The following is a 21,949-nucleotide window of genomic DNA, read 5'->3' as shown; positions in this document are numbered from 1 at the left end:
CCAGGCCACACGCTACTGTTGAATAGTACCGACTGTAACCATCCACTACACCACTACACCACCCCAGGCCACATGCTACTGTTGAATAGCACCGACTGTAACCATCCACTACACCACTACACCACCCCAGGCCACATGCTACTGTTGAATAGTACCGACTGTAACCATCCACTACACCACTACACCACCCCAGGCCACATGCTACTGTTGAATAGTACCGACTGTAACCATCCACTACACCACCCCAGGCCACACGCTACTGTTGAATAGTACCGACTGTAACCATCCACTACACCACCCCAGGCCACATGCTACTGTTGAATAGTACCGACTGTAACCATCCACTACACCACTACACCACCCCAGGCCACACGCTACTGTTGAATAGTACCGACTGTAACCATCCACTACACCACCCCAGGCCACATGCTACTGCTGAATAGTACCGACTGTAACCATCCACTACACCACTACACCACCCCAGGCCACATGCTACTGTTGAATAGCACCGACTGTAACCATCCACTACACCACCCCAGGCCACATGCTACTGTTGAATAGTACCGACTGTAACCATCCACTACACCACTACACCACCCCAGGCCACATGCTACTGCTGAATAGTACCGACTGTAACCATCCACTACACCACTACACCACCCCAGGCCACATGCTACTGTTGAATAGTACCGACTGTAACCATCCACTACACCACCCCAGGCCACACGCTACTGTTGAATAGTACCGACTGTAACCATCCACTACACCACCCCAGGCCACATGCTACTGTTGAATAGCACCGACTGTAACCATCCACTACACCACTACACCACCCCAGGCCACATGCTACTGTTGAATAGCAGCGACTGTAACCATCCACTACACCACCCCAGGCCACATGCTACTGTTGAATAGCACCGACTGTAACCATCCACTGCACCACTACACCACCCCAGGCCACACGCTACTGTTGAATAGTACCGACTGTAACCATCCACTACACCACCCCAGGCCACATGCTACTGTTGAATAGCACCGACTGTAACCATCCACTACACCACTACACCACCCCAGGCCACACGCTACTGTTGAATAGTACCGACTGTAACCATCCACTGCACCACTACACCACCCCAGGCCACATGCTACTGTTGAATAGCACCGACTGTAACCATCCACTGCACCACTACACCACCCCAGGCCACATGCTACTGTTGAATAGTACCGACTGTAACCATCCACTACACCACCCCAGGCCACATGCTACTGTTGAATAGTACCGACTGTAACCATCCACTACACCACTACACCACCCCAGGCCACACGCTACTGTTGAATAGTACCGACTGTAACCATCCACTACACCACCCCAGGCCACATGCTACTGTTGAATAGTACCGACTGTAACCATCCACTACACCACCCCAGGCCACATGCTACTGTTGAATAGTACCGACTGTAACCATCCACTACACCACTACACCACCCCAGGCCACACGCTACTGTTGAATAGTACCGACTGTAACCATCCACTACACCACCCCAGGCCACATGCTACTGTTGAATAGTACCGACTGTAACCATCCACTACACCACTACACCACCCCAGGCCACACGCTACTGTTGAATAGTACCGACTGTAACCATCCACTACACCACTACACCACCCCAGGCCACACGCTACTGTTGAATAGTACCGACTGTAACCATCCACTACACCACTACACCACCCCAGGCCACATGCTACTGTTGAATAGCACCGACTGTAACCATCCACTACACCACCCCAGGCCACACGCTACTGTTGAATAGTACCGACTGTAACCATCCACTACACCACCCCAGGCCACACGCTACTGTTGAATAGCACCAACTGTAACCATCCACTACACCACCCCAGGCCACATGCTACTGTTGAATAGTACCGACTGTAACCATCCACTACACCACCCCAGGCCACACGCTACTGTTGAATAGTACCGACTGTAACCATCCACTACACCACCCCAGGCCACATGCTACTGTTGAATAGTACCGACTGTAACCATCCACTACACCACCCCAGGCCACATGCTACTGTTGAATAGTACCGACTGTAACCATCCACTACACCACTACACCACCCCAGGCCACATGCTACTGTTGAATAGCAGCGACTGTAACCATCCACTACACCACCCCAGGCCACATGCTACTGTTGAATAGCACCGACTGTAACCATCCACTGCACCACTACACCACCCCAGGCCACATGCTACTGTTGAATAGTACCGACTGTAACCATCCACTACACCACCCCAGGCCACATGCTACTGTTGAATAGCACCGACTGTAACCATCCACTACACCACTACACCACCCCAGGCCACACGCTACTGTTGAATAGTACCGACTGTAACCATCCACTGCACCACTACACCACCCCAGGCCACATGCTACTGTTGAATAGCACCGACTGTAACCATCCACTGCACCACTACACCACCCCAGGCCACATGCTACTGTTGAATAGTACCGACTGTAACCATCCACTACACCACCCCAGGCCACATGCTACTGTTGAATAGTACCGACTGTAACCATCCACTACACCACTACACCACCCCAGGCCACACGCTACTGTTGAATAGTACCGACTGTAACCATCCACTACACCACCCCAGGCCACATGCTACTGTTGAATAGTACCGACTGTAACCATCCACTACACCACCCCAGGCCACATGCTACTGTTGAATAGTACCGACTGTAACCATCCACTACACCACTACACCACCCCAGGCCACACGCTACTGTTGAATAGTACCGACTGTAACCATCCACTACACCACCCCAGGCCACATGCTACTGTTGAATAGTACCGACTGTAACCATCCACTACACCACTACACCACCCCAGGCCACACGCTACTGTTGAATAGTACCGACTGTAACCATCCACTACACCACTACACCACCCCAGGCCACACGCTACTGTTGAATAGTACCGACTGTAACCATCCACTACACCACCCCAGGCCACACGCTACTGTTGAATAGTACCGACTGTAACCATCCACTACACCACTACACCACCCCAGGCCACACGCTACTGTTGAATAGTACCGACTGTAACCATCCACTACACCACTACACCACCCCAGGCCACATGCTACTGTTGAATAGCACCGACTGTAACCATCCACTACACCACCCCAGGCCACACGCTACTGTTGAATAGTACCGACTGTAACCATCCACTACACCACCCCAGGCCACACGCTACTGTTGAATAGTACCGACTGTAACCATCCACTACACCACCCCAGGCCACATGCTACTGTTGAATAGTACCGACTGTAACCATCCACTACACCACCCCAGGCCACATGCTACTGTTGAATAGTACCGACTGTAACCATCCACTACACCACTACACCACCCCAGGCCACATGCTACTGTTGAATAGTACCGACTGTAACCATCCACTACACCACTACACCACCCCAGGCCACATGCTACTGCTGAATAGTACCGACTGTAACCATCCACTACACCACCCCAGGCCACACGCTACTGTTGAATAGTACCGACTGTAACCATCCACTACACCACTACACCACCCCAGGCCACATGCTACTGCTGAATAGTACCGACTGTAACCATCCACTACACCACTACACCACCCCAGGCCACATGCTACTGTTGAATAGCACCGACTGTAACCATCCACTACACCACCCCAGGCCACATGCTACTGTTGAATAGTACCGACTGTAACCATCCACTACACCACTACACCACCCCAGGCCACATGCTACTGCTGAATAGTACCGACTGTAACCATCCACTACACCACTACACCACCCCAGGCCACATGCTACTGTTGAATAGTACCGACTGTAACCATCCACTACACCACCCCAGGCCACACGCTACTGTTGAATAGTACCGACTGTAACCATCCACTACACCACCCCAGGCCACATGCTACTGTTGAATAGCACCGACTGTAACCATCCACTACACCACTACACCACCCCAGGCCACATGCTACTGTTGAATAGCAGCGACTGTAACCATCCACTACACCACCCCAGGCCACATGCTACTGTTGAATAGCACCGACTGTAACCATCCACTGCACCACTACACCACCCCAGGCCACATGCTACTGTTGAATAGCACCGACTGTAACCATCCACTACACCACTACACCACCCCAGGCCACACGCTACTGTTGAATAGTACCGACTGTAACCATCCACTGCACCACTACACCACCCCAGGCCACATGCTACTGTTGAATAGCACCGACTGTAACCATCCACTGCACCACTACACCACCCCAGGCCACATGCTACTGTTGAATAGTACCGACTGTAACCATCCACTACACCACCCCAGGCCACATGCTACTGTTGAATAGTACCGACTGTAACCATCCACTACACCACTACACCACCCCAGGCCACACGCTACTGTTGAATAGTACCGACTGTAACCATCCACTACACCACTACACCACCCCAGGCCACACGCTACTGTTGAATAGTACCGACTGTAACCATCCACTACACCACCCCAGGCCACATGCTACTGTTGAATAGCACCGACTGTAACCATCCACTACACCACCCCAGGCCACACGCTACTGTTGAATAGCACCGACTGTAACCATCCACTACACCACTACACCACCCCAGGCCACATGCTACTGTTGAATAGTACCGACTGTAACCATCCACTACACCACCCCAGGCCACATGCTAGTGTTGAATAGCACCGACTGTAACCATCCACTACACCACTACACCACCCCAGGCCACACGCTACTGTTGAATAGTACCGACTGTAACCATCCACTACACCACCCCAGGCCACATGCTACTGTTGAATAGTACCGACTGTAACCATCCACTACACCACCCCAGGCCACATGCTACTGCTGAATAGCACCGACTGTAACCATCCACTACACCACCCCAGGCCACACGCTACTGTTGAATAGTACCGACTGTAACCATCCACTACACCACCCCAGGCCACACGCTACTGTTGAATAGCACCGACTGTAACCATCCACTACACCACCCCAGGCCACATGCTAGTGTTGAATAGCACCGACTGTAACCATCCACTACACCACCCCAGGCCACACGCTACTGTTGAATAGTACCGACTGTAACCATCCACTACACCACCCCAGGCCACACGCTACTGTTGAATAGCACCGACTGTAACCATCCACTACACCACCCCAGGCCACACGCTACTGTTGAATAGTACCGACTGTAACCATCCACTACACCACCCCAGGCCACACGCTACTGTTGAATAGCACCGACTGTAACCATCCACTACACCACTACACCACCCCAGGCCACATGCTACTGTTGAATAGCACCGACTGTAACCATCCACTACACCACCCCAGGCCACATGCTACTGTTGAATAGTACCGACTGTAACCATCCACTACACCACCCCAGGCCACATGCTACTGTTGAATAGCACCGACTGTAACCATCCACTACACCACTACACCACCCCAGGCCACATGCTACTGTTGAATAGTACCGACTGTAACCATCCACTACACCACCCCAGGCCACATGCTACTGTTGAATAGCACCGACTGTAACCATCCACTACACCACTACACCACCCCAGGCCACATGCTACTGTTGAATAGTACCGACTGTAACCATCCACTACACCACCCCAGGCCACATGCTACTGTTGAATAGTACCGACTGTAACCATCCACTACACCACTACACCACCCCAGGCCACATGCTACTGTTGAATAGCACCGACTGTAACCATCCACTACACCACTACACCACCCCAGGCCACATGCTACTGTTGAATAGCACCGACTGTAACCATCCACTACACCACCCCAGGCCACACGCTACTGTTGAATAGTACCGACTGTAACCATCCACTACACCACCCCAGGCCACATGCTACTGTTGAATAGCACCGACTGTAACCATCCACTACACCACCCCAGGCCACATGCTACTGTTGAATAGTACCGACTGTAACCATCCACTACACCACCCCAGGCCACATGCTACTGTTGAATAGCACCAACTGTAACCATCCACTACACCACCCCAGGCCACACGCTACTGTTGAATAGCACCGACTGTAACCATCCACTACACCACTACACCACCCCAGGCCACATGCTACTGTTGAATAGTACCGACTGTAACCATCCACTACACCACTACACCACCCCAGGCCACACGCTACTGTTGAATAGTACCGACTGTAACCATCCACTACACCACCCCAGGCCACACGCTACTGTTGAATAGTACCGACTGTAACCATCCACTACACCACTACACCACCCCAGGCCACACGCTACTGTTGAATAGTACCGACTGTAACCATCCACTACACCACCCCAGGCCACACGCTACTGTTGAATAGCACCGACTGTAACCGTCCACTACACCACTACACCACCCCAGGCCACATGCTACTGTTGAATAGCACCGACTGTAACCATCCACTACACCACCCCAGGCCACATGCTACTGTTGAATAGTACCGACTGTAACCATCCACTACACCACCCCAGGCCACATGCTACTGTTGAATAGTACCGACTGTAACCATCCACTACACCACTACACCACCCCAGGCCACATGCTACTGTTGAATAGTACCGACTGTAACCATCCACTACACCACCCCAGGCCACACGCTACTGTTGAATAGCACCGACTGTAACCATCCACTACACCACTACACCACCCCAGGCCACATGCTACTGTTGAATAGCACCGACTGTAACCATCCACTACACCACCCCAGGCCACATGCTACTGTTGAATAGTACCGACTGTAACCATCCACTACACCACCCCAGGCCACATGCTACTGTTGAATAGTACCGACTGTAACCATCCACTACACCACTACACCACCCCAGGCCACATGCTACTGTTGAATAGCACCGACTGTAACCATCCACTACACCACTACACCACCCCAGGCCACATGCTACTGTTGAATAGTACCGACTGTAACCATCCACTACACCACTACACCACCCCAGGCCACATGCTACTGTTGAATAGTACCGACTGTAACCATCCACTACACCACCCCAGGCCACACGCTACTGTTGAATAGTACCGACTGTAACCATCCACTACACCACCCCAGGCCACATGCTACTGTTGAATAGTACCGACTGTAACCATCCACTACACCACTACACCACCCCAGGCCACACGCTACTGTTGAATAGTACCGACTGTAACCATCCACTACACCACCCCAGGCCACATGCTACTGCTGAATAGTACCGACTGTAACCATCCACTACACCACTACACCACCCCAGGCCACATGCTACTGTTGAATAGCACCGACTATAACCATCCACTACACCACCCCAGGCCACATGCTACTGTTGAATAGTACCGACTGTAACCATCCACTACACCACTACACCACCCCAGGCCACATGCTACTGCTGAATAGTACCGACTGTAACCATCCACTACACCACTACACCACCCCAGGCCACATGCTACTGTTGAATAGTACCGACTGTAACCATCCACTACACCACCCCAGGCCACACGCTACTGTTGAATAGTACCGACTGTAACCATCCACTACACCACCCCAGGCCACATGCTACTGTTGAATAGCACCGACTGTAACCATCCACTACACCACTACACCACCCCAGGCCACACGCTACTGTTGAATAGTACCGACTGTAACCATCCACTGCACCACTACACCACCCCAGGCCACATGCTACTGTTGAATAGCACCGACTGTAACCATCCACTGCACCACTACACCACCCCAGGCCACATGCTACTGTTGAATAGTACCGACTGTAACCATCCACTACACCACCCCAGGCCACATGCTACTGTTGAATAGTACCGACTGTAACCATCCACTACACCACTACACCACCCCAGGCCACACGCTACTGTTGAATAGTACCGACTGTAACCATCCACTACACCACTACACCACCCCAGGCCACACGCTACTGTTGAATAGTACCGACTGTAACCATCCACTGCACCACTACACCACCCCAGGCCACATGCTACTGTTGAATAGCAGCGACTGTAACCATCCACTACACCACCCCAGGCCACATGCTACTGTTGAATAGCACCGACTGTAACCATCCACTACACCACCCCAGGCCACACGCTACTGTTGAATAGTACCGACTGTAACCATCCACTGCACCACTACACCACCCCAGGCCACATGCTACTGTTGAATAGCACCGACTGTAACCATCCACTGCACCACTACACCACCCCAGGCCACATGCTACTGTTGAATAGTACCGACTGTAACCATCCACTACACCACCCCAGGCCACATGCTACTGTTGAATAGTACCGACTGTAACCATCCACTACACCACTACACCACCCCAGGCCACACGCTACTGTTGAATAGTACCGACTGTAACCATCCACTACACCACTACACCACCCCAGGCCACACGCTACTGTTGAATAGTACCGACTGTAACCATCCACTGCACCACTACACCACCCCAGGCCACATGCTACTGTTGAATAGCAGCGACTGTAACCATCCACTACACCACCCCAGGCCACATGCTACTGTTGAATAGCACCGACTGTAACCATCCACTACACCACTACACCACCCCAGGCCACACGCTACTGTTGAATAGTACCGACTGTAACCATCCACTGCACCACTACACCACCCCAGGCCACATGCTACTGTTGAATAGCACCGACTGTAACCATCCACTGCACCACTACACCACCCCAGGCCACATGCTACTGTTGAATAGTACCGACTGTAACCATCCACTACACCACCCCAGGCCACATGCTACTGTTGAATAGTACCGACTGTAACCATCCACTACACCACTACACCACCCCAGGCCACACGCTACTGTTGAATAGTACCGACTGTAACCATCCACTACACCACTACACCACCCCAGGCCACACGCTACTGTTGAATAGTACCGACTGTAACCATCCACTACACCACCCCAGGCCACATGCTACTGTTGAATAGCACCGACTGTAACCATCCACTACACCACCCCAGGCCACACGCTACTGTTGAATAGCACCGACTGTAACCATCCACTACACCACTACACCACCCCAGGCCACACGCTACTGTTGAATAGTACCGACTGTAACCATCCACTACACCACTACACCACCCCAGGCCACACGCTACTGTTGAATAGTACCGACTGTAACCATCCACTACACCACCCCAGGCCACATGCTACTGTTGAATAGTACCGACTGTAACCATCCACTACACCACTACACCACCCCAGGCCACATGCTACTGCTGAATAGTACCGACTGTAACCATCCACTACACCACCCCAGGCCACATGCTACTGTTGAATAGTACCGACTGTAACCATCCACTACACCACTACACCACCCCAGGCCACATGCTACTGTTGAATAGTACCGACTGTAACCATCCACTACACCACTACACCACCCCAGGCCACATGCTACTGTTGAATAGTACCGACTGTAACCATCCACTACACCACTACACCACCCCAGGCCACATGCTACTGTTGAATAGTACCGACTGTAACCATCCACTACACCACTACACCACCCCAGGCCACATGCTACTGTTGAATAGTACCGACTGTAACCATCCACTACACCACCCCAGGCCACATGCTACTGTTGAATAGTACCGACTGTAACCATCCACTACACCACCCCAGGCCACACGCTACTGTTGAATAGCACCGACTGTAACCATCCACTACACCACCCCAGGCCACATGCTACTGTTGAATAGTACCGACTGTAACCATCCACTACACCACTACACCACCCCAGGCCACACGCTACTGTTGAATAGCACCGACTGTAACCATCCACTACACCACCCCAGGCCACACGCTACTGTTGAATAGTACCGACTGTAACCATCCACTACACCACTACACCACCCCAGGCCACATGCTACTGTTGAATAGCACCGACTGTAACCATCCACTACACCACCCCAGGCCACATGCTACTGTTGAATAGTACCGACTGTAACCATCCACTACACCACCCCAGGCCACACGCTACTGTTGAATAGCACCGACTGTAACCATCCACTACACCACCCCAGGCCACACGCTACTGTTGAATAGCACCGACTGTAACCATCCACTACACCACTACACCACCCCAGGCCACACGCTACTGTTGAATAGCACCGACTGTAACCATCCACTACACCACTACACCACCCCAGGCCACACGCTACTGTTGAATAGTACCGACTGTAACCATCCACTACACCACTACACCACCCCAGGCCACACGCTACTGTTGAATAGTACCGACTGTAACCATCCACTACACCACCCCAGACCACACGCTACTGTTGAATAGTACTGACTGTAACCATCCACTACACCACCCCAGGCCACACGCTACTGTTGAATAGTACCAACTGTAACCATCCACTACACCACCCCAGGCCACACGCTACTGTTGAATAGTACCGACTGTAACCATCCACTACACCACCCCAGGCCACATGCTACTGTTGAATAGCACCGACTGTAACCATCCACTACACCACCCCAGGCCACACGCTACTGTTGAATAGTACCGACTGTAACCATCCACTACACCACCCCAGGCCACATGCTACTGTTGAATAGTACCGACTGTAACCATCCACTACACCACCCCAGGCCACATGCTACTGTTGAATAGCACCGACTGTAACCATCCACTACACCACCCCAGGCCACACGCTACTGTTGAATAGTACCGACTGTAACCATCCACTACACCACTACACCACCCCAGGCCACACGCTACTGTTGAATAGTACCGACTGTAACCATCCACTACACCACTACACCACCCCAGGCCACATGCTACTGTTGAATAGTACCGACTGTAACCATCCACTACACCACCCCAGGCCACACGCTACTGCTGAATAGTACCGACTGTAACCATCCACTACACCACTACACCACCCCAGGCCACACGCTACTGTTGAATAGCACCGACTGTAACCATCCACTACACCACCCCAGGCCACATGCTACTGTTGAATAGTACCGACTGTAACCATCCACTACACCACTACACCACCCCAGGCCACACGCTACTGTTGAATAGTACCGACTGTAACCATCCACTACACCACTACACCACCCCAGGCCACATGCTACTGTTGAATAGCACCGACTGTAACCATCCACTACACCACCCCAGGCCACACGCTACTGTTGAATAGCACCGACTGTAACCATCCACTACACCACCCCAGGCCACACGCTACTGCTGAATAGTACCGACTGTAACCATCCACTACACCACTACACCACCCCAGGCCACACGCTACTGTTGAATAGCACCGACTGTAACCATCCACTACACCACCCCAGGCCACATGCTACTGTTGAATAGTACCGACTGTAACCATCCACTACACCACTACACCACCCCAGGCCACACGCTACTGTTGAATAGCACCGACTGTAACCATCCACTACACCACCCCAGGCCACACGCTACTGTTGAATAGTACCGACTGTAACCATCCACTACACCACCCCAGGCCACATGCTACTGTTGAATAGTACCGACTGTAACCATCCACTACACCACTACACCACCCCAGGCCACATGCTACTGTTGAATAGCACCGACTGTAACCATCCACTACACCACTACACCACCCCAGGCCACACGCTACTGTTGAATAGTACCGACTGTAACCATCCACTACACCACCCCAGGCCACACGCTACTGTTGAATAGCACCAACTGTAACCATCCACTACACCACCCCAGGCCACATGCTACTGTTGAATAGCACCGACTGTAACCATCTACTACACCACTACACCACCCCAGGCCACACGCTACTGTTGAATAGTACCGACTGTAACCATCCACTACACCACCCCAGGCCACACGCTACTGTTGAATAGCACCGACTGTAACCATCCACTACACCACTACACCACCCCAGGCCACATGCTACTGTTGAATAGCACCGACTGTAACCATCCACTGCACCACTACACCACCCCAGGCCACATGCTACTGTTGAATAGTACCGACTGTAACCATCCACTACACCACCCCAGGCCACACGCTACTGTTGAATAGTACCGACTGTAACCATCCACTACACCACCCCAGGCCACATGCTACTGTTGAATAGCACCGACTGTAACCATCCACTACACCACTACACCACCCCAGGCCACATGCTACTGTTGAATAGCACCGACTGTAACCATCCACTACACCACCCCAGGCCACATGCTACTGTTGAATAGTACCGACTGTAACCATCCACTGCACCACTACACCACCCCAGGCCACACGCTACTGTTGAATAGCACCAACTGTAACCATCCACTACACCACCCCAGGCCACACGCTACTGTTGAATAGTACCGACTGTAACCATCCACTACACCACTACACCACCCCAGGCCACATGCTACTGTTGAATAGTACCGACTGTAACCATCCACTACACCACCCCAGGCCACATGCTACTGTTGAATAGTACCGACTGTAACCATCCACTACACCACTACACCACCCCAGGCCACACGCTACTGTTGAATAGCACCGACTGTAACCATCCACTACACCACCCCAGGCCACATGCTACTGTTGAATAGTACCGACTGTAACCATCCACTACACCACCCCAGGCCACATGCTACTGTTGAATAGTACCGACTGTAACCATCCACTACACCACCCTAGGCCACACGCTACTGTTGAATAGTACCGACTGTAACCATCCACTACACCACCCCAGGCCACACGCTACTGTTGAATAGTACCGACTGTAACCATCCACTACACCACCCCAGGCCACATGCTACTGTTGAATAGCACCGACTGTAACCATCCACTACACCACCCCAGGCCACATGCTACTGTTGAATAGTACCGACTGTAACCATCCACTACACCACCCCAGGCCACATGCTACTGTTGAATAGCACCGACTGTAACCATCCACTACACCACCCCAGGCCACACGCTACTGTTGAATAGTACCGACTGTAACCATCCACTACACCACCCCAGGCCACACGCTACTGTTGAATAGCACTGACTGTAACCATCCACTACACCACTACACCACCCCAGGCCACATGCTACTGTTGAATAGCACCGACTGTAACCATCCACTACACCACCCCAGGCCACACGCTACTGTTGAATAGCACCGACTGTAACCATCCACTACACCACCCCAGGCCACATGCTACTGTTGAATAGTACCGACTGTAACCATCCACTACACCACTACACCACCCCAGGCCACACGCTACTGTTGAATAGCACCGACTGTAACCATCCACTACACCACTACACCACCCCAGGCCACACGCTACTGTTGAATAGTACCGACTGTAACCATCCACTACACCACCCCAGGCCACATGCTACTGTTGAATAGTACCGACTGTAACCATCCACTACACCACCCCAGGCCACACGCTACTGTTGAATAGTACCGACTGTAACCATCCACTACACCACCCCAGGCCACATGCTACTGTTGAATAGCACCGACTGTAACCATCCACTACACCACCCCAGGCCACACGCTACTGTTGAATAGTACCGACTGTAACCATCCACTACACCACTACACCACCCCAGGCCACACGCTACTGTTGAATAGTACCTACTGTAACCATCCACTACACCACTACACCACCCCAGGCCACACGCTACTGTTGAATAGCACCGACTGTAACCATCCACTGCACCACCCCAGGCCACACGCTACTGTTGAATAGTACCGACTGTAACCATCCACTACACCACTACACCACCCCAGGCCACACGCTACTGTTGAATAGTACCGACTGTAACCATCCACTACACCACTACACCACCCCAGGCCACACGCTACTGTTGAATAGCACCGACTGTAACCATCCACTACACCACTACACCACCCCAGGCCACACGCTACTGTTGAATAGCACCGACTGTAACCATCCACTACACCACCCCAGGCCACACGCTACTGTTGAATAGTACCGACTGTAACCATCCACTACACCACTACACCACTACACCACCCCAGGCCACACGCTACTGTTGAATAGTACCGACTGTAACCATCCACTACACCACTACACCACCCCAGGCCACATGCTACTGTTGAATAGTACCGACTGTAACCATCCACTACACCACTACACCACCCCAGGCCACACGCTACTGTTGAATAGTACCGACTGTAACCATCCACTACACCACCCCAGGCCACACGCTACTGTTGAATAGTACCGACTGTAACCATCCACTACACCACCCCAGGCCACACGCTACTGTTGAATAGTACCGACTGTAACCATCCACTACACCACCCCAGGCCACATGCTACTGTTGAATAGCACCGACTGTAACCATCCACTACACCACTACACCACCCCAGGCCACATGCTACTGTTGAATAGTACCGACTGTAACCATCCACTACACCACTACACCACCCCAGGCCACATGCTACTGTTGAATAGCACCGACTGTAACCATCCACTGCACCACCCCAGGCCACACGCTACTGTTGAATAGTACCGACTGTAACCATCCACTACACCACCCCAGGCCACACGCTACTGTTGAATAGCACCGACTGTAACCATCCACTACACCACTACACCACCCCAGGCCACATGCTACTGTTGAATAGTACCGACTGTAACCATCCACTACACCACTACACCACCCCAGGCCACACGCTACTGTTGAATAGTACCGACTGTAACCATCCACTACACCACCCCAGGCCACATGCTACTGTTGAATAGTACCGACTGTAACCATCCACTACACCACCCCAGGCCACACGCTACTGTTGAATAGTACCGACTGTAACCATCCACTACACCACCCCAGGCCACACGCTACTGTTGAATAGTACCGACTGTAACCATCCACTACACCACCCCAGGCCACATGCTACTGTTGAATAGTACCGACTGTAACCATCCACTACACCACCCCAGGCCACATGCTACTGTTGAATAGTACCGACTGTAACCATCCACTACACCACTACACCACCCCAGGCCACATGCTACTGTTGAATAGCACCGACTGTAACCATCCACTACACCACCCCAGGCCACATGCTACTGTTGAATAGTACCGACTGTAACCATCCACTACACCACTACACCACCCCAGGCCACATGCTACTGTTGAATAGTACCGACTGTAACCATCCACTACACCACTACACCACCCCAGGCCACACGCTACTGTTGAATAGTACCGACTGTAACCATCCACTACACAGTTAGTAAGGATTTAGCTAGTTAGTAAGGATTTAGCTAGTTTGCAAGGATTTAGCTAGTTAGTAAGGATTTAGCTAGTTAGTAAGGACTTAGGTAGTTAGTAAGGATTTAGCTAGTTAGTAAGGACTTAGCTACTTTGCAAGGATTTAGCTAGTTAGTAAGGACTTAGCTAGTTAGTAAGGATTTAGCTAGTTAGTAAGGACTTAGCTAGTTAATAAGGATTGAGCTAGTTAGTAAGGACTTAGCTAGTTAGTAAGGACTTAGCTAGTTAGTAAGGACTTAGCTAGCTAGTAAGGATTTAGCTAGCTAGTAAGGATTTAGCTAGCTAGTAAGGATTTAGCTAGCTAGTAAGGATTTAGCTAGTTAGTAAGGATTTATCTAGTTAGTAAGGACTTAGCTAGTTAGTAAGGATTCAGCTATTTCGTAAGGATGTAGCTCGTTAGTAAGGATTTTGCTAGTTATGAATGCCGTGCCACAACCAAGAGCTGACCCATTTGACTTCCTCTTGACCTTTAACTCAGATCAGTTTAAAATCCTGGTTGCTTTCCTTGATGTTGATAAGCTTGGAGTGCTGTGAAAACATAGTGGTGAAGAAAGAATTAGCCGGGTCTGGATGTGATTATTAGACGGGTCTCACAATGACCTCTTCTGGTTTAGTGGTTCACTTTAAGTACGGGAGCATTCACTGTATATTAACCCATGTTCGGTTGGTACGTGCTGGGTTGGTACTGGGTTGGTACATGCTGGGTTGGTACGTGCTGGGCTGGTATGTGCTGGGTTGGTACATGCCGGGTTGGTACGTGCTGGGTTGGTACTGGGTTGGTACGTGCTGTGTTGGTACTGGGTTGGTACTGGGTTGGTACATGCCCGGGTTGGTACTGGGTTGGTACTGGGTTGGTATTGGGTTGGTACTGGGTTGGTACCGGGTTGGTATTGGGTTGGTACTGGGTTGGTACTGGGTTGGTATTGGGTTGGTACTGGGTTGGTATTGGGTTGGTACTGGGTTGGTATTGGGTTGGTATTGGGTTGGTACTGGGTTGGTACTGGGTTGGTATTGGGTTGGTACTGGGTTGGTATTGGTTTGGTACTGGGTTGGTACTGGGTTGGTATTGGGTTGGTACTGGGTTGGTATTGGGTTGGTACTGGGTTGGTATTGGGTTGGTACTGGGTTGGTACCGGGTTGGTATTGGGTTGGTACCGGGTTGGTATTGGGTTGGTACTGGATTGGTATTGGGTTGGTACTGGGTTGGTACCGGGGTGGTACTGGGTCGGTACTGGGTTGGAATTGGGTTGGTACTGTGTCGGTACTGGGGTGGTATCGGGGTGGTAGTAGATCGGTACCGGGTTGGTAGGCTACTCTGTCAGCTGACAGTGGTAAGTAGTAGTGCTTTCCCTCTCACTGCTCTGACTATCTCTGCCTCTTCCTCAGAGAGTGCTGCCCAGGCTCCTGCTGTGGTGACCCCACCCTCACCCCACTGACCCTGCCCAACCTCACCCCCCTACCCATCATCGGCCCTCCCTCGGACCACCACACCCCCCTCTCCTCCGTTCACGGACCCCCCAGAGAAAATCGAGGAGGATGTTCTGGAGGAGTTAAACTACGCATCAAAAACAGGTCAGTCCTGGGCCAGTCTCTGTATGCCTCTATGGGCAAGTTTACCGGACACAGATCAAACCTAACCCTGTACTAAAAAGCTATTTTAATAGATATTGGGTTGGTACTGGGTTGGTACCGGGGTTTAATCTTGGTCAGGGAAACCAGCCCTATAAGGCTCTGTGTGAGTAGTGTTACTTCTGTAAACGGTTTGCTTCTGTCCCTGTCTTCTCATCCCAACCTGGGCTCGAACCAGAGACCCTCTGAACTGCCTCCTACGAAGCAGCGTTACCTATCGCTCCACAAAAGCCTCGGGTCCTTGCAGAGAAAAGGGAAACGACTACTTCAAGGTCTCAGAGCGAGTGACGTCACTGACTGAAACGTTACTAGCACACACTGCTAACTAGCTAGGCATTTCACAGCCATTCCACATACAGTAGCCTGGATATACTGTATGTACAGTATGTCTATTTGGGTGTGTTTCTGAACAGTACAAGTGTTTTGGGTCTGTGTTGGTAATGTTTGCATTGTGTCTGTGTTTGTGTATCTGGGTGTGGCATCCATCTTTGACTCTGCCGAGATTTGACTCTGTTTATGTTTGACTTTGTTTTGATGGGGGAGAGAGAGAGAGAGAGGGAGAGAGAGATATAAACAGAGTGAAAGAGAGACAGGGAGAGGGAGGGAGGGAGAGAGTTGAAAGAGGCTTGAGAGACAGAATGAAATCAAGACAACGAGATAGACAGAGAGAATGAAAGAGAGAGAGAGAGAAAAGGAGAGAGTGGGAGAGAGAGAGAGAGCGAGAGAAGGAGAGAAGGAGAGATCGAGAAAGGAAGATTAAAAAAATAGAGAAAGAGAGATATAATAAGAATAAGTTCATTTTCACTGTTTATTTCACTTTTGTATATTATCTACCTCACTTGCTTTGAGTTTGAGTTTGAGTTTATTTTTATTTTTACAGGGACAGTGCACATTAATCAACGTTTCAGTAAAAGTGCCGGTTTTAGCCAGCCGGCTAATTTTCAACCGCAGTCCCTGGGCAGGTTATTAAAAACAATTACAATATAGACAATAGCAACATAGAACAAGCAAGACATAGCAACATAGGACAAGCAAGACGTAGCATACAGACAGAGCAACATAGAGCAAAAAGCAGCAAGACAAAATTCATAAAAGCAACAGTGTTTCCACACCAACAGTGTTTCCACAAGTGTTTCCACACCTCACAAGCTACAGACAACAGACAACATGGAAAGCGGCAACACACAGCTAGGGACCATGTTCACAAATCTGATTGACCTTTAGCCATGTCTTCAAGCATTTTGTGAAAGTGTGATATGTGGTGCAGTTATGTGTGTCTGATGGCAGTGTATTCCAGACATGGGAAGCTCTCACAGAGAATGCAGATTTACTAAAGGTGCTTTTTCTTAGGGGAACTATACAGTCACCTCTCATGGCAGACCTTGTGGATCTGCTGCCATATGTCTGGGTTTTCTGTTTAACAAAAATATTGAGTGGAGGGGGAGCCAGGCCATTAAGGATCTTGAATACAAAACATGCGTCGGTGTATTGCACAAGATTTTCCCAACTCAAGAGCTCATGCTTTCTAAGGATGTGACAATGATGATGGCTATTGGGCTTCCTATCAAGCACTTTGAGAGCCTGTTTGTAGACAGACTGAATAGGGTTTAATGTGGTACAGCAAGCTTGGGCCCAACTAGTCAAGCAGTATGTTAAGTGGGGGAGTATCATAGAGTTGAAGTACAGTTTTGCTACCTCTGTAGTCAAACAATTTCGTATAAATCGGAAATTAGCTAGGTTGAATTTAGTTATTTGAATTACCTTTTTCACATGCTTTTTAAAAGAGAGGTTGGAATCAAGTATGATGCCAAGGTACTTAAAATCGGATACCACCTGGAGCTTCTCCCCTGACACATAGACATCTGGCTCAGTAGCATCTGTTGCCCTCTTTGTGAAGAACATGCAAACAGTTTTTTTCACATTGAGATGCAAACACGAGTCCCAGTTAACCCGTTTCCCATGCCAATAAAGCTCCTCGAATTGAATTGAATTGAATAAGAGAGAGACAGAGAAAGGTAAAAAGGTTCAGCGAGAGGGGATAGATATTCATAGCTATCGGCCCTGTCAGCTTGTCCTGTCTGGTTCAGGAAGAGAAGGGGTTTGTGTCCCAGACGTTTCCCGTTTCCATACATGGTCCACTTCTTATAACCAGGGCCCACATAGGAAGGAAGCTCTGCGGGATGCTCCTGTCCCCAACCATTGTTATGACCACTTCCACTCTTCATGTCTCTCACACTGCAGGAAACAGGAAATAAGGGGGAATTTATACAGGAAGTCATGTTATAGTGACAGGAATCAAGTCAAACGGTATTCGTCACAAGCTTTGTAAACAACAGGTCGAGACTAACAGTGGAATACTTACTTATGGGCTCTTCCCAACAATGGAGAGAAAGAAAATAGAGAAATAATAGAAAAGTAGAACAAGTAATAATACAAGTAATAATAGATACACAATGAGTAATGATAACTAGGCTATATACACAGAGTACCAGTACTGAGTAATGATAACTAGGCTATATACACAGAGTACCAGTACTGAGTAATGATAACTAGGCTATATACAAGGTGTACCAGTACCGAGTAATGATAACTAGGCTATATACACAGAGTACCAGTACTGAGTAATGATAACTAGGCTATATACAAGGGGTACCAGTACTGAGTAATGATAACTAGGTTATATACACAGAGTACCAGTACTGAGTAATGACAACTAGGCTATATACAAGGGGTACCAGTACTGAGTAATGATAACTAGGCTATATACAAGGGCTACCAGTACTGAGTAATGATAACTAGGCTATATACAAGGGCTACCAGTACTGAGTAATGATAACTAGGCTATATACAAGGGGTACCAGTACTGAGTAATGATAACTAGGCTATATACAAGGGGTACCAGTACTGAGTAATGATAACTAGTTTATATACAAGGGTACCAGTACTGTGTAATCATAACTAGGCTATATACAAAGGGTACCAGTACTGAGTAATGATAACTAGGCTATATACAAGGGGTACCAGTACTGTGTAATCATAACTAGGCTATATACAAAGGGTACCAGTACTGAGTAATGATAACTAGGTTATATACACAGAGTACCAGTACTGAGTAATGATAACTAGGCTATATACAAGGGTACCAGTACTGAGTAATGATAACTAGGCTATATACAAGGGTACCAGTACTGAGTAATGATAACTAGGCTATATACAAGGGGTACCAGTACTGAGTAATGATAACTAGGCTATATACAAGGGGTACCAGTACTGAGTAATGATAACTAGGCTATATACAAGGGGTACCAGTACTGAGTAATGATAACTAGGCTATATACAAGGGTACCAGTACTGAGTAATGATAACTAGGCTATATACACAGAGTACCAGTACTGAGTAATGATAACTAGGCTATATACAAGGGTACCAGTACTGAGTAATGATAACTAGGCTATATACAAAGGTTTACCCGTACTGAGTAATGATAACTAGGCTATATACAAGGGGTACCAGTACGGAGTAATGATAACTAGGCTATTTACAAGGGGTACCAGTACTGAGTAATGATAACTAGGCTATATACAAGGGGTACCAGTACTGAGTAATGATAACTAGGCTATATACACAGAGTACCAGTACTGAGTAATGATAACTAGGCTATATACAAGGGTACCAGTACTGAGTAATGATAACTAGGCTATATACAAAGGTTTACCCGTACTGAGTAATGATAACTAGGCTATATACAAGGGGTACCAGTACTGAGTAATGATAACTAGGCTATATACAAGGGGTACCAGTACTGTGTAATCATAACTAGGCTATATACAAAGGGTACCAGTACTGAGTAATGATAACTCGGCTATATACAAGGTGTACCAGTAATGTGTCGATGTGCAGGGATACGAGGTAATTGAGGGAGATATGTGATGAGTCCAAAACGTTTGTGCTAAAACAGTCAATGCAGATAGTCTGGGTAGGTATTGGTTAACTATTTCACTATTTAGCAGTCATGTGGCTTTAGGGTAGAAGCTGTTCAAGGTCCTTTTGGTTCCAGACGTGGTTCATTGGTACCGTTTGCCGTACGGTAGCAGAGAGAACAGTCTATTACTTGGGTGGCTGGAGTCTTTGACAATTTTTAGGGACTTCCTCTGACACCGCCTGGTATAGAGGTCCTGGATGGCAGGGAGCTCGGCCTCAGTGATATACTTGGCCTTCCTCTGACACCGCCTGGTATAGAGGTCCTGGATGGCAGGGAGCTCGGCCTCAGTGATATACTTGGCCTTCCTCTGACACCGCCTGGTATAGAGGTCCTGGATGGCAGGGAGCTCGGCCTCAGTGATATACTTGGCCGTACATACTACCCTCTTTAGCACCATGCGATCGAGGGCGTTGCCGTTCCCATACCAAGCAGTGATGCAGCCAGTCAAATTTTTTTTGTGAAGTGGACAGAGAGGAATCTCTCGACCCACTACATCCCCATCGATGTGAACGAGGGCGTGCTCCTGCCTCCGTTTCCTGTAGTCCAAGATCAGCTCCTTTGTCTTGTTCACATTGAGGTCGAGGTTGTTGTCCTGGCACCACACTTCCAGGTCGCTGACTTTCTCCATATAGGCGGATCAGGCCTACCATGCCATGTTGTCGGCAAACTTAATGATGGAGTTGTAGTCGTGCACGGCCATGCAGTCGTGGGTGAACAGGGAGTACAGGAGGGGACTAAGCACGCACCCCTGAGGGACCCCTGTGTTGAGAATCAGCATGGCCGATGTGTTGCTGCCCACCCTCACCACTTTTTAGGGCAGCTCGTCAGGAAGTCCAGGATCCAGTTGCAGAGGGAGGTGTTTAGTCCCGGGGTCCCTAGCTAAGTGGTGAGCTTTGAGGGCACTATGGTGTTGAACGCTGAGCTGTCGTCAATGAACAGCATTCTCACATAG

General features: G+C 49.9%; 1 protein-coding gene across 1 annotated transcript in view; it reads left to right on the top strand.

Annotated features, from left to right (window-relative positions):
* LOC135548067 (protein Shroom3-like) overlaps window positions 1-21,949 on the top strand; it is a 194,126-nt gene that overhangs the window by 80,125 nt on the left and 92,052 nt on the right. Inside the window, 1 exon segment of the mRNA XM_064977303.1 lies at window positions 16,773-16,958. Coding sequence (XP_064833375.1) covers window positions 16,773-16,958 — 186 coding nt within the window.

This window comes from Oncorhynchus masou, chromosome 11 (genome assembly GCF_036934945.1).
Source record: "Oncorhynchus masou masou isolate Uvic2021 chromosome 11, UVic_Omas_1.1, whole genome shotgun sequence".
NCBI lineage: Eukaryota > Metazoa > Chordata > Actinopteri > Salmoniformes > Salmonidae > Oncorhynchus > Oncorhynchus masou.
This window is presented reverse-complemented; position numbering and strand designations above follow the sequence as displayed.